A 17,372-nucleotide genomic window follows, 5' to 3' on the forward strand; every position below is an offset into this window, starting at 1 on the left:
GCGACTGGAAGGTTTCTGTAATTACCACCTATTGTTTTCCTCCCAGCTCCAATGAGCATGTGCATCCGGCAGAAACGGGCAGGCACTGGCAAAGGGGCTGGGGCGGAGAATGCTGGGTAGTGGCTCTCTCCCAAAGCTGTAAAAACTTATATTCTCCAGTCATACTCTTAGTGAGAAGGTTAATGAAGCCAGTCTCATAGAGGTGGTCTGGTCTCCATAAAACCGTTTGCTCGCTTTAGGTTTGCAGCCATATGTTAGTATTCATTGTGTCTTTGAGTTTTAATTCTTTCTGAGAAATGCTTGCCTTGTCATTCTCTGCTATTTCTGCAAAAGACTTAGTGCCACCTCCTCTGTCGTTTAGGAGAGTATGTCCTTTAGGCTCTCTTGTTTTGCTTTTCTTATGCTAAAAAAAAAAAAATCATCTGGAAGACTTCATATCTTCATTAGCTGGGAGCTGATCCTGGCTTTTTGTGGAGAAAGGCAAGAATTCCATTCCAGAGTCACTGCATCCCTCTTTGCAGGCAGTGAAAAATTGTCAGCTTGCCTGCAAGCAGTGAGAAAAATTGTCTATCAGTAAAAAATAATAAAAATCTAGCTGTAGGGTAAAGATGAGCTTAAAGGCCGTGCCCAGCCTGGTACTTAAACATGCACACATTTAAGCATATGAGTAGTCCCAGTGGCTTCAGTGAGATGTGCTTGCCCACTGCATAGAGTGCAGTACTAAACTAAAATGAGAGTAAACTGAATGACTCCCAAATGGCATATGTGCTTAATGCTCTAAATGTGATTTTAAAATAGAAGTCTTTGCATCCCTAGAAACATGCTTCACAGTGAAAGCAGTCCTATAATGTTGCCTGTATAATTCCAGCTCCTCCAGTAATTACGTTCTGTTTATCTAAATAAAATTCATCCAGATGAAGTCTGTAACTTCGAGTTATTATCTTTAATGTTCTAAAATGTAGGGATTTTTCAATGTTGCTTCCAAATAACTGCTGCATTTCACTTCAGAGGTGACTAGTAGAGTCTTGTTACTATGCAAAGGGTGCAGCGAGGTTTTATTTACAAACTGCATTAAGATTCTTCTACTGAAATGTGCAGCAGCTTTCTCTTTAAGGATAAGAATATTTTACAAATGAAAAGGTAATTCCTTGGAATACTAACATCTCCATAAGAGCAAGGGAAGACTTGGACACCCTGATGCTGTATATACTGTTGATTACATGCCTTTGATTATTTGACAGTAAATTTGTGTCTTGTAATATTTCTAAAGACTTAGATCCTTCTGTGCCATTTCATTACTGTTTCTTCTAGGTCTTACAGGACAGATTTGAAACCAACACTCTAAATGTTTTCTTACAGCCAAAGAAGCCAAAGGCCCCTGACAATCCTTTCCATGGCATTGTTTCCAAGTGCTTTGAGCCTCACCTTTATGTGTATATCGAGTCCCAGGACAAGTGAGTAACCAGCATGCGCTTTTGGGTTTGTTTGCTTTTGAATGTGTATTACAGTTGGATAGTACTAGGTTCTGTACTCAAGCTGCAGAAAATCAGTTTCTTGAAAGTCTACTTTCTGATTTCATCAGGAGCAGCACTCATGGTTCAAGAAAATTAGAATGAGTGGGACCTCTGCTTGGGCAAAAACGAGCGTTCAGAGGGCTGTGGATGTTGGTTTCATCCGTAATTGCAGCGGCCTGCAGGAACGATGCCTGCTGCCTTTCTGCGGAAGAGGCTTAGTGTTTCTGAAATTGCTTCTGTTGCCTCTGCAATTCCCACTGCAGACGTATGCCTTCCTTTCGTCTCATGTCTTCCACAAATAGTAGGTTTGCTTTTTCTGTAAAATACACATGTGGCTTCGTGGCAGAGGAGTTTCAAGATTTGCTTTATAGAAATAAGTTATTTGAGATCCTTAGATGAAAGCTGCTGTAGATGAGCTGGCTGTAAGATAACATTATCATTGCTCACAGATTGGGGCTTTGGCAGAGGCTTTAATCCCTAGAACCCTTCTTCATCTTCCTCTTTGACTTGCAGCAAAATAACTTGAATGAAAGGAGCTTTCAGCTTAGAGCTCTGAGAAGTTTTTAGAGCTCTCATGACACTTTCTTGTGCACTTAGATTCACACCAGGGTTTAAATAACATCTCTGTAACAATTGCAGTACCAACTGGGAGAGCAGATAGTTGAAAAAGTTATAATACAGTCTTTTAGTGCAGGTTAGTGACTGGAAAGGAGAAAGAGGGTGCCTGCCTCATGTAACTCATTTATGTCCTTCTGTCTTCCAAGGACTTACACATGAGAGAGTGCATGACTCGAGACTCGTAGTGTTCTGATTTTGTCCAAAGTCCAAGATAGCCATCTTGAAAAAGGTTTCCCATATCCCGTCAACCTTTTAAGCTTTAAATAAATAAATAAATAAATAAATAAATAAATAAATAAATAAAACCTTGCACAATGGTCTGTCATGCTGGGTTTAGGTTCCGCTCTGCAGTATAACAAAGAGAAACAGATATTTCCCCCCCTGCCCTCAGCCAGCTGAGCACTAACTTGTTTGAGTATTTCTTCCCTTCTCACTGGGGGCCATTTTAATCCCCGTTTTGGTAATTCTACCCCACTGCACTCCTAGCCCTTTCAGTTGCTTTTTTTTTTTTTTTTCTTTTCCTTTACAATCCTGAGATGTTTTATATTAGCTTTATAGCCACAGGCTGCAAGGAGTTCAAAGAAAAACTGCCACAGTATTCCCCATGCTGCCCCTGCCTGCCAAAAATTGCTTTCCTTTATGATTTTCTCTCTTCTTCCCCCATTGATTGAACTTTTGAGGAATCCGTTGCTGATGTCTGAAAATGAGTTGCTTAGATAATTAATTGTATGTTTGGGCTCTGAATAGTGAGAGTAGTGTGACAGTTTTGTTCATTGTTGCCTTAAGTCTGTGGCAGAAAGCAGCCTGGACCTTTTTTCCTGAAAAATTGTTTCCATACCCATTTAAAGAAACACAGTGCCAAAATCTATAGCGATTTAAGAGGAGACACCTGAAAGAAAGACTTTAAAGATGCTGCTTTCCACCCTTAGCTGCAGTGTAAATATCAGATTTCGTAACAGCGAAGCAGATTTCATTTCTGCCCCTTTGGGATATGTGTCTTTAGCTCTTCTTTGTGGTCTGTCGGAGCAATGGGAGCATGCATGTGTGAGCTAAGTCATTTTGATGGAGTAAAGGAAGAGCTCTGTCAGGTCTGCCACGTTGAAAGTATGCAGAGCCGTGGTTAAGTGTGCTAAAATGCACATGTGCATTCAGATTGTTTGGAAAACTGGCACTTTCTCTTTGTCGTGTGTGTTCGCGGCCTCGTGACCAAGGGGGCTTCCAAAATACCCAGTCCATGGAAACTATCCCAGAAGCGATCCAGGTGTCTCAATGCCGTTGTCCTTCCCCAGTGCCCAACAGATACCGACTGTTCACATCACTGAACAGGCTGACTTACTAAGCACCGTGTTCTCTCATGCTGCTGAGGAGGCGCCTAGTTCCTCTCGTGATTGCCAGAGATGCAGAAAAAACACGGAATAGGTTGAGAGAAAGAAAAAAGGAAGAGGAATATAGGAGTGAAAGGATTTAAGAACCAAAATAAAATTCTCTTTATAAGATTTCATTTCATATTTTCTTTTGGTTAGATTTGGAGAGTTCTTGCTCCCAATAAATATGCTACTGTTAGGAAATACCACATCTGCGCTACCAAAGAATTTGCTTTGGGCTTTTTTGCAGAGTCTATACAGAGAAAATGTTCATTTTCTGTAGCTCTCCTGCCTTCTTCATGTTTCATCTCCCAGTAGCTTTTTCTGCCAAATTCTTTGTGCTCCCACTGTACCACACAAAGGTTGTTAGCCTTCGTATTGTATTTGGGCCAGCTGAGACTAATGTGGAAGTTTGATTGACATCAACTGAGGTGTGCATTAATAACATATTAGTTCCCTTAGTGCACTATATCCTGATGTTTTGCTTGTATCAATCCCATGCTGAAGTAAGAGCAGTCCCCATGGCCTGCCTTTGACGGGCAGTTTGTCCAGGTTAGGATCGGAGCAAGCATGAAGCTCTAGCGCTGCTCTCCCAGCTATTTTGGACAGCTGCATTTGCTCGTGCATCCCAGTTGACAAGACCTTGGGGGACCGGGAAAATGTAGATACATTTCACTTTGCCTTGGAGAAGAGGAGAACATGTGGAGTAAGCATAAAGAAACAAAAGCCATTGACATTCTTCACTGCGTCTTGAGACTGAGCGAATGCAAAAAAAAAAAAAAAAAAGTGGCTGGTGAATACTAAGAAAGCTCCACTTTGTTGCCCAGATGGAGCAAAGCGCAGATGCAGAGGTGGAAATGCAGCTGTTTAATTTAGTGGGACTTTTGACAAGGAGCAAGCCACGTCCGCTTTACTTGAGAACCTGAAGGAATGCTGCAGCTCGCAGCACGTGTGAGCCCTCCTGCAGCAGCCATCTGTTTGGCTCTCCTACAGCTACGGGGGGGAGGTATATTTTGCTTCACTGTGGTCGAATACAATCAATGCTTCGGTTCAGTGTTCAATTGCTCGTGCCAGTGTAGAGATTTATCACATCAGTTGAGCAGCCTGATGTTTTTACAGTTCTTGTAACAAAGCCGAGGAACTGCGTGTGTATGTGGAATCAGAGCTATGTAAAGTACTCAAAGCAGCAAGCAATAAGCATGAAAAAGGGACTACTTGTCTTTGCAATAGCCTATGAGCCTAGCTTAAGCCAAAGAGCCTTGCTTCATGATTTGAAGCCCTGATAGTGCAAGCACATTTCTGTAGGTTGGCCCAGCGGATCATCCACAGTAGGAGCTCATCCATTTTGTTGCAGCAATCTAAGTTTATCAGGGAAGAGCCAGCTCACCTTTTCCACTTGTGCAGCGTTTTGAATTCTTCGGCAAACTGGAATCAGAGTGGTTTTTCTCTTTCACAAGATGAAAAGAAAGAAAGGACAGAAACTGGGGAAAAGTTTTCATCATTGGCGGGTTTTTTCCCCCCTTTCATTGGCAGAGGCGAGAATGTGCTGAAGAGTCTCAGCCGCTGTGCTGGCGGCAAGGCTGTACCCATCCTGGGAGACCCTACTGCGGTCTCTTTGCACGCACTCTCGTCTTGTGCTGGGTGCTCTGTGAGCTGGCCTAAGATTAGGAGAACATTTGAAGTTGAAACTCTTTGACAGGATTTTAGAGAAGAGTTGTCATTTCTATGGACAGCGTTGCAGTTCTGCTAAATAAGTCTGTTCCTGAAAAATAATGGTAATACATTAACTATAAAGTGGGTTTGTTGGTTTGTTTTTTTTTTTTTTCTTTTTAAAATGATAGTAGTTCACTTTCTTGTGGGAGTTGTTACAGTTCAGGTTCTTTCTTCTCCTCCTCCTAAGGATTTGGCTTTCTACTTAAGTACCCTGGATCATGGCACGGCACAGCTCTTACACCCTCAGCAGCAAGAGGGGTGAAGGCCGTGCTGTGGGAAGGGGAGAGCTAGGGCAAGCGGAGCCAAGACCATAGTGGAAATGGGAGTATAAAATACAGGAACTTCACAGCTCCTTTTGGTCAGTGGAGTGCCACTCTGTCATCTGAAATGTCTATATATTCCTCAGACTTCCCTGTGGAGGTTTGCATATATTTGTGTGTCTGGGGGAGGAGGTTTATTGCTGTAATTGAGTTCATCTGGCGAAGGTTACACCACTTAGCTGAGCTCTGGTGTCAGGAGGGCTGGTCTTTGTTCCTGACGCGGATGTGCTGTCTCTGGAGGAGTAGGACCGGAGGAACTCCCCAAGATCAGAAGACTTCTTTGGTCCTGTATTGATGGTTCTGGCCCTCTGCCATGCTAAAAAGCCTTTTTGTCGTGATGAAACAGTGGAGTGAAGTTTATTGTTGCCTAAAGACCAAAATATTTGAGTAAGGACCAGGTTATAAAGAATCACTGGAGACAATAGGAGGGCTTTTTGTGCTTTTAAAAAGAGTTTAAGTAGGAAGTGCACTTTGCGCTCATGCTAAATAAAACTTCTTTAAAGGATGTGTGAAGTTGTGCAAAACCAGGTGGTATCCAAATGGGACCAAGAATGGCAAATGGCACACCATTTTGAGCACATCCCTTTAAAAGCCATATTCCCTGAGGTCTGCTCCGGAGGCCGCTGATGTGGGAAGCCCGACTGTTACTTTTGCCGGTGCCAGGAATGAAACTTGAGCATATGCTTTATGCACTTGCATCAAATGTGCTGAACCCAGTCCTGGCAGACTTGCGAGCTTTTATATGTGACTGGAGAACAGATTGAAGCTGCCACTAAAACTCTTGAGTACAAAAGGTCGTTACTCATCGGTCCAGTCCGCGTTATTGTATGAGCTTTGTGCTGAGAGGGTGGAGATAAGAAAGGGCTGGAATAGCCAACTGCTAAAATCTGAATGTTTGCTGGTGTCACAAGACAGGGCTTCTAGTTTTAAGCATTATTCTCTCTCTTCCCTCCGTTTCCTCCCCCAACATACTAAAATATCTTTCTGTTGTTCCCCCACATCAGAAATCTCGGTGAACTGATTGACAGGTTTGTGGCTGACTTCAAGGCTCAAGGTCCCCCCAAGCCCAACGTGGACGAAGGAGGAGCCGTCCTGCCCAGCTGTGCCGACCTCTTTGTCTACTACAAGAAGTGCATGGTGCAGTGCTCCCAGCTCAGCACAGGCGAGCCGATGATAGCTCTGACCACCATATTCCAGAAGTACCTTCGGGAGTACGCTTGGAAAATTCTGTCTGGAAACCTGCCCAAGTGAGTTTCACTTCCCAAATGCTGCAGCACCGTCTGGTGAGACATTCCAGTGAGGAGCAGATGCTTTGTAAAGATAATTAATAAATACATACTTGTGAACACTTATGTTTCTCTGTCAAAGAAACCACATAGCAGCAATATGACTACATTTACTTCATGATTTTCTCAAAAGTTCAGTTGGTTGCACTGAGAAACAGCAAGAAACCGAATGGATAGTCATGGCATTGTTTTTCTTTCAAGGGCCCCTGGAGAATAGCTTCATATTTAGCTTTGATTAGCAGTCAGATTTACAGTTTCTTGAAGTTCCTTTTGAAATGCCAGCCCAAGTCTCTTCAGAGAGGTCTGGCTTTCAGAATTTCACTTAGCCTGCCACTTGAGTAACAAAGTCATACTGTGATTCTTAGCTGCCTTAGCTCAACATTATACATATAATAATTTATAATGAAGGTGGTTTATTTGTATGATGCTAAAGTGCTTACCTGTAACTCCCTTTGCTCTGTAACATTTTATATATGTATGAATAAAATATGTAGATGTAAATCCAGTGAAAATAAAGGAAATCATTATGTGTTTACACCAATATGTGTAAGTGTACAGGCTAAAGAAGCTCCTTGAGATACTGCCAGCCTTAACTACAGATAATTTTGTATGCTATTCACCATCTTCAATTTGTTTCCCTTGTAAACCTGGGAGCAGCAGAATGAATTTCTGAAACCAGTAAGATCTTTTACAGATGGAAGGGGAGAGGGTTACATCCAGACAAGTGGAAAGATAAATTTAATGTGCATTCTCCATCAGACCTCAGTTGCATTCTTTATACACGTTTTTTTGTGTGCTCCATTTTTGCTGTCCAAGATAAATATCACTGTCCTATTTTTTTAATGGATTTGGATTATAAAGAGTTGAGAGGTAGGGAATTTCCTGAGTCTAAACTGTTCTGAGTCTTTCTTTGTTGATACACAGCCATTAATCACTGGAAGATGGTGGAAAGAAGCTGCATCTTCTATAATTTACTGTGTTGCTATCATCAGTTTTTAAAATGGGTTACCAAAGTTTCAGATCCATGTTGACATCTGTTTAGTACTGGGAAGATAAATATGACAAACTGCCTGATAGTTACTGAGATTTTTCTGTAATCTTTAATTAGATTTTGAGTAACTGGCAGTGAAGGTGAAGCTAGCTGGGGAAGGCTGTATTCCACTTGCATCCTAATCTACCATGTTGTGAATGAGTGAATTGTCCTTTGCCTGAAGACTTGATATCAAGTTCTGTTTGTCTTTCTAAAAGATATTCCTTAACCAAAATAGCAGTTGTGGTTTTGAGGTAGAATGACACTGACCTGTAATGCACAGAACATTGGACTTTGTGGTCATAAGGGCTTTTTATGGCATTGATATCTAGTAGTAATTTTGCATTGTGTGCATCTGTACACCTGAAAGCCTTACAGGTTTGTCTTTTTTTTTTCCAGGACAACTAGCAGCAGCGGTGGGCTCACCATCACTAGTTTGCTGAAAGAAAAGGAAGGCTCTGAAGTGGCTAAGTTTACTTTAGAAGAACTCTGCCTCATTTGCAGCATCCTTAGTACTGCAGAGTACTGCTTGGCAACCACCCAGCAGGTGAGCTTTCCTCTACAGCACCTCTGAGAAGGTGCCCAGCAGCAGCCCCTCTTCTGTCACGAGATGCTGTGCTGCTCCCCCTTCAGGGGTAGGCTGCTGTGGAGACTGGAAGAGTCAGAAGTACTAAAATATCCGTAGTAGCGTCTGCTCCACACAGCATCCCGTTGATTATTGAGCTCTACATTATTAAATCTATATTTCAAAGAAAGAAAAGTATTGATTTTGCTGTTTCTACCTGAGAAAAGTCATTTGCTTGTAATCCTGCTTTGCAGCATCAGTTTTGGATGCTATCCTTTTATACTTGTTACATAATTTGTTTTGGATTGGGAATGAAATTTTTCATTAAAAAAAAAAAAGACTCTTCTCATGGTTTGTGATCTCCCTTTTATAGAAACAAGAAAAGCAGTAATTCAAAATAGGTTTGAGAAAATGCTTGCATGAAATATTGGGGCAAGGTGGAGTGAGGAGAGGAGGTATTTGTGCTGATAAGCTTTGCAGCCACAGTGCTCCTTACATTCAGGTGCTTTCAAAATGCCATAGGTTAGTAGATGAGCTGTGATATTTGGCCGTATCAGGGCCTGTCCACCAGTAGAACTGGCAATCCTCCTCCTCTGCAGTTTGGGCACAGACAGGGTGTTGGAAAACATCTTTATTAGCAGGACAGGTGCCACGGTGTTAAGCTAGTACACTAGCATGTCATGCTAGAGTTACATATACGACCTTGGAGGTTACTACTTTGAGGACGCAGTGCCACCACAGGCCATCCTGGCAGATCAAGACATCTAGGGTGTCCAAGAAGGAGAGATCTCCGTTGTTCACTGGCTGAGTTTTGGATATAGTCTGGGCACAGATTAGGTTTTAAGAATCTGACTTTTCCAGGACATAAGTTTTCAAGACTGGTCATTTCAAGTAAGAAGTCTGATCTTTCTGTTGCTTGTTTTGTTTCCTAACAGTTGGAAGAGAAACTCAAAGAAAAAGTGGATGCAAGTCTGGTGGAGAGAATCAACCTGACGGGAGAGATGGACACTTTCAGCATGTATGTTCAGCAGATGCATCCTCCCAGAATATATCAAACATCCTACTTTGTCAGCCAGATGGTGCTGGAGTAATACAAGCCCAAGATCCCAGTGTCGTAGGACCCAGCCAGCTGTAGGACCCACCCAGATTTGCAGCCTAGGCATAGGCATTTCCCTGGTGAAGGAATGGTCATCCTTTGGCTAGTCCAAGAGCAGCAGTAGTACAGACTTCAGATGTAGTTGTTCCCCGTCATCCTAGCCAAAGGAACAAGAGCACTGGAAAGGGGAAAGGAAATAGTGAGTTTCCATTTGAAACATCATTTGCATCTTGGCAGCTCTATGAGGTGGCTGTTACATTTCAAGAAAGGAAGCTATTTCAGTACATTCCTTCCTGTTTTAACTTCCCACTGTTAATCAGCAGCCTTGTCAGTATGATCAAACCCCATTTCAGATGACATAAAAGACTGATCCAATCTTATATTTGGGGATTATAATTGAGAGAAGATTATAATTTATTAAAATAACTTTTCACGTAACGTTGCTAAAAATACTCCCCTCTAACATCCTCTCCTCTCCACCACTGACAAACAGATTGAATATTTTTTGAGAGAAGGAAATCAAGGCAAAAAATAGTTGTTTTGCCTCACATCAGACAAAAGAAAACCTTGGCAAAGCTGGGAAAATAATCCCTATCACCAGCTCTCCTCCCTAAAACTAAGATTCAGCCAGAAAGCAGTAAGATTTTTTTTCAGAAGACTTCCTTCCTGTGATTCCTCCTCTCTTGCTTCAGTGGGCAGGATCCCACTGAATCTCCATCCAGGTATTTCACATGGTCTCGAGTTCAGTTCCAGGCTGCAGAGACTCCCTTCCCTTTAGATATTTCTCAGACCTTTTTAAGAGTGAATCCCTGACCGAAAGCTAGGGTTGCTATGTCCACTAAGCCAAAACAAGCAAGGTAGCTGGGGACTAGAAATAAACTATGCCATATGGTGGGATTTTCTTAACATGGACAAGTCGAGGGTGAGTTTGGCATCTTCTCGTGACCTCTCTGGCAGGAGCCAGCTACCTTGAGTCACTGCTCAGTTTCCACGGTGGCTGCCTCATGAGGTAGTGGGTCGTAGGCAGCCAATATGATGTGTTTTGGAAATTGTTTAAATGTACAGTTCACGTTTGCTGTTTTGGATAGCTTTAAAGTTAAAGTGACAGGCCTGATGTATCTGGTAACAAAGGCTTTTTAATTAACTTTCAGTCTGTTCCAGTATAGGGCTTTGTCCAGTCTTCTGTCAGTGTAAGTCATAGCTATAAACCTCTCTCTGGCGTTGGCTCATTCAACATCAAACAAGTTGTTTCTTCTGGGATTTGATGTCTTGTTAGGCATGGTCATAAAGAAAGTGATAAAATGTTGCTGCTTACACACCCTGGAAAGTGTTTCTTCCTTTGCAGAAAGGAGAGTGCAGAACCACCCGAAATGTGTATAAAGCAATTGACTTGGGGCTTTACCCCTGGGGTGGCTAAGCATTTTCTTTAGGAAATATGGGAAAGATAACGAGCTGCTCTTGAAGATCAACAGAAGGAAAATTATTGTCATGTAAATCCAGAAATCCATGATTCCCACCCCGCTGCCCTATTGATCTGTTGTGAGATTATGGGCAGCGTTAACTGCCACTGAAGTACTCTTATGTGCTGCCTGGGGCAAAGGTTTGAAGTGGCTTCTAGCAGAACCAGGATCCAAACCCTCTTGGCATGTCACGATGCTTTGTGTTTGCAACACGCTTCTTGCTGCACCGTTACCCCTCTACAGCAGCTATGTTTATTTTGAAATGTAGACAAATAGGTTTCTCTCCCTATTTGCAATCTTGCGGTTTTCAGGCGAGAACCTGTGCTTGGTGACCCAGCTTCAGACAGACTCCTGACGCGTGGAGACTAGTGATGAAGTCACTTTCCTTCCACTGAGAGAGTGGCGTTTCATTTTGGTGCTAAACCACAACTCTTTCCTACAAGTCACTGCCAGCAGGCGCCCTGCAGGAGTCAGCTGTGCCCAAGAGACAGTTATTTCAGTCTGGCTTCCTTGGCATCGCTTGAGCTGGTGGAATCCCCCAAGGGAGTAAATCCTCTACTGCCCAGCAGAAGCAGAGGCACCAGCAGAAACAGTCACAGGCTTTTTTTATCCCAATGCAAGTTTCAGATCATGTAACTTGAAGCCAATGGTCACTTCATCTCCCATATTAATTTTTCCAACTAATTTTGGATGAGTTTGCCTTTACAAACAAATTAATTGCTCTGAAGGAACAGTCTTTTACTGGTCTTTATGTGCTAGAGCTCTAGGAAAGGGAATAGACACCGTCTGTGGGTTGCGGTGAAGAGCAACGCCCAGATCCCAGCAGCAGCTATGAGTGGGTGATAACCGTATCTCGATGAGGACACTTAAGAATATTTTGAACAGTGAACTCCAGAGTAGTACCCAGAACTGCACAAAGACAACGAGGGGGAGGAAAGATGGTCTGAGGAAGCGCTGGTCAGATTTCTTGTAGATCTGTGATTCCCATCTGTGCTAGCATCATGAGAAAGAGCAAAAGTGAAATAAGGTTCTTTTTATATATATATATATATATATATATAATATATGTCGATAACATTATATAACATATATAACATAACGATTATATATATATATATAATCCCAAAGTTGTAAACAGGCATCTGTGGCAGATTTAAAGTTTACACTGTTCTTAAAAACTGTACTTAGCAAAGCACAGTCACTTATTACTCCTAGCAGAAGCTGTCTGTAATGCGAGCACTGGTTACGTGCCCTTGCGGGTGGTCCGAGTTGCTGCAGACAGTGTTTCTCGGCTGTTGTTTTAGGATCAGTTGCACCTTTATGCACATCATAATATGGTGGCATCAGATACGTCTCTAAGCAATATCATGCTGTTTAAAAAAAAAAAAAAAAAAAAGAGGGCGGGAAATGTGTTTGACTAATGTGTCCTTTAGTCTGGTATATGTCTCCGAGATACTCAAACAATGGATGGCGGCAATCCTAGACATAGTGTAAATAAGACATCTGCCTTGATCTCAAATGGGAGACACATTCAGAACTCATGCAGATGTACTTTTTTAAAATCCTCTTTGCAAGTTTCTGTGAGTAGTAGAATATTGACTGTGAATAAGTGAAGAGATGATAAAATGTTAGTTTTGTGCAAACTGGATTAAATTTGAAGCCGAATCCCAGTCTGGGCTCGGTACTCGGGGCTTTCTCCTCTTCCTGATGCGCGGGCGGGGGGTTACCCCATCTGACACCTTTGATCTCCAGCCCCTTCTACGTGCCAAAACAGAGAAAGATCAGCTATAAATATGTCCTCTCTATGCTAAAGCCCATTGTGTAGCTCCCCAATGAACAACATGCAGAAATTCCCAGCTTTTCAGTACAAGTTTTAGCCATGTGTATCCACAGCAAAATGCTACTGTCAGCTAGTAGATGATTTTCCTCCTTTCGCAGTCAAATACGCCAGTTCTGGCACTGTGTTGCTGAGTACTGTTCTAAAGCTTGTGCTTGATTTTTTTGCAGTGTGATCTCCAACAGCATACAGCTGTTAGTGCAGGACCTGGATGCAGCCTGTGACCCTGCCCTGACTGCTATGAGCAAGGTAAGGGATGGATTTGTTTTGGGAAGAGGTAGCCTTAAAATCCATGTGGAGTTCTTGTTTGCTTTGATTGCTTGATTTTGTTATCGACATATCCTTTCACGCTGCCCTGAGACTTAGCGATATATTGATTTCTTCTTGCTTCTTAGAGCAGCAATTGCTGTAGTTATAAACATATCCTTCACTCCAAAAATTCCTATCGTTCAGATTAGAGCTTTCATTCTTTTGCAGCACATTAAAAGACATGGATAATAAAACGCTTTCTGTAAGTATCTAAGGCTCGCTCTTTCCACTCCTAATGCCAGTGAGAGTCTTTAAAATTGGGAAAACTTTTGTTAGCATGAAATTTCAAATACACCTTCTCATTTGCTATTCTCTTTGTGTTCTTTGACAAGGAGTTTTACTAGCCTGCTTGTTTGTGGCTGTTAAATGGAGGTACTCAAAGGGTAATATGGAATTCAGATTGAGCCCTGTTGCTTCTGTGATCCTCTCAAGGACATATGGAGCCATTCCTAGAAAGGTCCGTGTGATTAGTGCTTAGGGATTTTGTTGCAGTTACACTGCTGGCTTTTATACGTTTAAAATGCAGAGCTGTGTTTTCTTGCCAAAGTATTGTGAAAACCCAGACTGCTTTAGACAGAGGTGAAGACAACAAAAGTGGATTGAACTATTTTTTTAATTAGAAATATTAAACATAGAGCTCCATTTTTGTAGGATCAACACACTGTCTCGCTGCCATGAATTTTAATAGCTTTCTGCTTTATGATGTATTCCAGCTGTAACTAGCCCCACCACCCCCAGCTAATATTTGAAGTGGAATGCAGCTGGTAATAGAGCTTATACATGTGCCAAATGAAAAGAGGATTTTTTTGCCCAGTAAAATAACACCGTTAGGAAGGGCTCAGCACTTCAAGGTGTTATGTGTGTGCCACGACAGTTCCTTAGATCTTCTCCTGAACCTACACAGCGTAGTAGTATTTGACTCACTTAACTCTGACTGTTTGTGCCCAAGTAAACCACAACCTTGAGAAAGCAGCAGCTGGTAGGCTATTTATTTTTGTCTTTGGAACACTGGTAAAATGCAGCACATGATGGGACCGATGATATATAAACAAGCTAAGTGTTATGAAATTAGCTAAATAAATACTTGTCACTTGTGCACACATTCCACTCTTTGCATCAGACAGAGTTGCTTTTATGTGATTTTTACTAGACCTGGGTTTGGTGCAAGAGTTGTTTTTCCTTCACCCTCCTCCTCCCTTTCCTTCAGGGCTGGATTATTACTCTGACAGTTGAATAAGAAATGCATTTAATTATTTAAACGCAGAGTTAGTATTTGGACATGTAGAATTTCAGTCTTTATTAAAGGAATAAAGACTGTGTGCTTGATCCATTCCAATTTTCTTGTACTGGGAAGGCTTGTCTGTCTCGAGACCCCTACTCCATTAGGGCTCTTTGTTTAGCTTCTTTTCATTTACTTCACTCTGGTGTCCTCCAAGATTCAACATTCCCAGTCCTTTGTTGGAGTCTGACTTTCTTTTTTTTTCTTGCAAAAATGTTCGGTAACTATAGAGGTAAATTAAGAAATATTTAAACCTCTAAATCCACTTTGGCTGCAGGCCACTTTGAGAGATTTAACACAGAAAATGGCATTGTGAATATTGCTTTCAGCTGGGAATGGTGCTCAGTTTCTCTGATTCTTTACCTTGTGTGTTCTGGAAGAAATGGTAAATGACGAGAAGGCCCCATATTACAAAATTTGTAGGTGATAATCTTTACTGAAACTTCACAGCAGGTGTAGAATGATTAAATACGGCTGTAGGACGGGGAGCTGGGATGTGGGGTGGGAGAGGAATTTGCCCTAAACCCCTGTTGTCATGTTCTGGATAACAAAGTACTGTGAATGTGTTGGACTGATCTGTAGCAGGCACTTAAATTGCCTGGTGTGCTTTATTTTTAATTGTTAGGATGAGGGAACTGCTAATCTGCGTGGGATATTTTTGCCCCAATTAAGTTTATGGATTGCACTGGATAAGGCTTGATTTACTTGCTGAATTAAGCATCGATTTATATGTGAAATTGTGCTTGTAAGTGGGGCTGGGGGACATTTTAGTGACTCATATCGATTGCTTGCTGGTTTTTTTATATTTTGCTAAAACCTTTTGGCACAGCTGCAATTTCCTACCTCTTTACAACTGAGTGGACAACAGCAAGCACTTAAACACAGAGCTCTAATAATCTCTCAATACATACAAGGAAAGCCCCAAGAACAGAGCAATCGGAGCTGCCAGCTGCTAATTAAAAGTCAGCGTGAGTGCGTTTTAGCCGTCAAACAAGGTGCAGTGTGCAACAGCGCAACCCAAAACTCGTGTCAGAAAACAGTGGAGGCAGTGCCAAAGGCAGCAACATCTGCTGTCCGCAGCACCCACTGGCGTTCCTCTCCCCTCCCGCCTCTTCAGGCGAGAAGATGCTGGCCCAGCGGTTACGGATGTTCCCCGTGCCCGGTCTGGAGCCTGTAACGATAAGCCGGCAGCGGGATGCTACTGAGCACAGGGAGACTTGGAGGCTGATTCATCGTCCATTAAATCATGAAGCAACCCCTTTTGGTAGAGACCCACGTCAGTGCTGGACATGGAAGAGGGACCTGGCGGTTCCTGGTTTGGCCCTGCCACCCCACTCCCAGCTCTCTGGGGACACAGGGGCATGTGGGGACATGAGGACTCACAACCAGGCAGACCCAGGAGCACTCTTGAGCCTCTGCTATGCCCAGAAGGTAGCGCATCTCTTGTTATGTACCAGACCACCCCAGTTTTGCTCAGGGTTTCTCTCTTCTCCTCTTCTTTTTAAGAAAGCGCCCTGAACTCTTGAGAGTCCTGTGGTTTTTGTTGTAAAAACCATCTCTGAAGGTAGCGCCACATTTTCAAACCCAGGTCCTGCCCTTGCAGGCGGCCGTGTGGCCCCGTGTCCTTGCGGCGTGCAGGTGCCTTTCGGCTGCTGCCGGGGCGCCCCATGCGCTGGGCTTCTCCCTTTGGCTGGCGAGTGCGAGGCCTTGCTGCTCCTGTTCTTTGGGCTCATTTTCAGCTTGTGTATGTAAATTGTGTGGATATCCCAAGAAAAACACAGGACGAGGGAAAAAGAGGAATAAATTTAAAATGACAGGAACAAAGCTTTACCAGAAGAGTTGGGCTCATATTTCTTTTGATGACTTTTCAGTATGTGTACTGTGTCTTTCATTGCAGCTACTGGGGTTTTTTTTGGGTGAAACACACCCCCACGCACACAAAGGGCTATTTTTACTGTTCATGCTTTAAAGGTTTGGTTGTAAAGTATTGTTTTTGGAATAAAGACCAACAAAATGAAAAAGCTACTGTTTTATTGTTGTTGCAATAATTCAACTCAGCAGTCCCTTCCCACTTTCTGGCCATTCCCGCTCTATAGGGATGGTCTGTTTGTTGAGGATCGCTGTCCATCGAGAAGGGCCAGCGCTGGGAATGTGCGAGTCCGTCAGGGAGACAGCCACCAAGTATTTTCTTTGGATATGACAAGTACCGTGAGGAGTAGAAAAGCAGTTGTCTCTTGAGCAATCTTCCAAATAAAACTAAGATGGAATGAAAACCTGTAGAGGAGGTGATGAGAGAGTTTTCCCTTCCAGCTACCTGGGTGATGTGAGATGAGCAGGTTGGGGTTTAGTTTGGTTGGTTTAAATAAAGACAGCTTTGGTAGGACACGTGTAGACTCTCAGACACTGTGGTTGTGCAAAGAATTTGGCTTCTCTCGCCCATTAAGTCACTTAGGCTGCATGTTGTTTGGGTGGAATTGAATCAGCTGGGTTGCAGCAGACAAAGTAGCCGTAATTAAATTAAAACCATGAATAAAAAACTTTGAATACAAAATCCAGAACTTGAGAAAACAAGTTTGAGGACAAACACCCCCCTCAGAAGAAAAAGCTCATCTTCTGCATGTGCCCAGTTTCCTATCCTGATTTCATACGCCTTTTCCTCCTGTTTCATCTCCAGCATGAGGAACAGCATCTCCAGACAGTTGGAGCACATTGCAGAATGCGTAGTCTCTGAACAGTAGCAGAGCTAAGAGCACTTTTCTGGATGCTTGTGTTCCTCAGTGAGACTTTATTATATACGCGGATGCTTGGCCAGGCCTTACCTAATTACCTCTTTCTTTTTTTTTTTTTTTTTTCTTCACATGACTTAGACTGTACTCCCTGTGTACTGCAAATAAGGCTTAGAGAAAGTCAGGGGAGTCGCACATCTGGCTCACAGGGGCTATTCTGTTGCATTTCTGCTGACAGTAAATCAAAACGAAATG

At 42.6% G+C, this 17,372-nt stretch overlaps 1 protein-coding gene across 3 annotated transcripts in view; it reads left to right on the plus strand.

Annotated features, from left to right (window-relative positions):
• Positions 1-17,372, plus strand: part of VPS53 (VPS53 subunit of GARP complex) — a 69,713-nt gene that overhangs the window by 35,644 nt on the left and 16,697 nt on the right. For all 3 annotated transcript variants that reach the window (XM_087751810.1, XM_087751812.1, XM_009469583.2), the window contains 5 exons: positions 1,360-1,454; positions 6,534-6,776; positions 8,245-8,392; positions 9,346-9,428; positions 12,974-13,052. In XM_087751810.1, coding sequence (XP_087607936.1) covers positions 1,360-1,454; positions 6,534-6,776; positions 8,245-8,392; positions 9,346-9,428; positions 12,974-13,052 — 648 coding nt within the window. The remainder of the gene's footprint in view (positions 1-1,359; positions 1,455-6,533; positions 6,777-8,244; positions 8,393-9,345; positions 9,429-12,973; positions 13,053-17,372) is intronic.

This window comes from Nipponia nippon, unplaced genomic scaffold, assembly GCF_047370975.1.
Source record: "Nipponia nippon isolate SJK-2023a ecotype South Korea unplaced genomic scaffold, ASM4737097v1 scaffold_15, whole genome shotgun sequence".
In the NCBI taxonomy this organism is placed as follows: Eukaryota; Metazoa; Chordata; class Aves; order Pelecaniformes; family Threskiornithidae; genus Nipponia; species Nipponia nippon.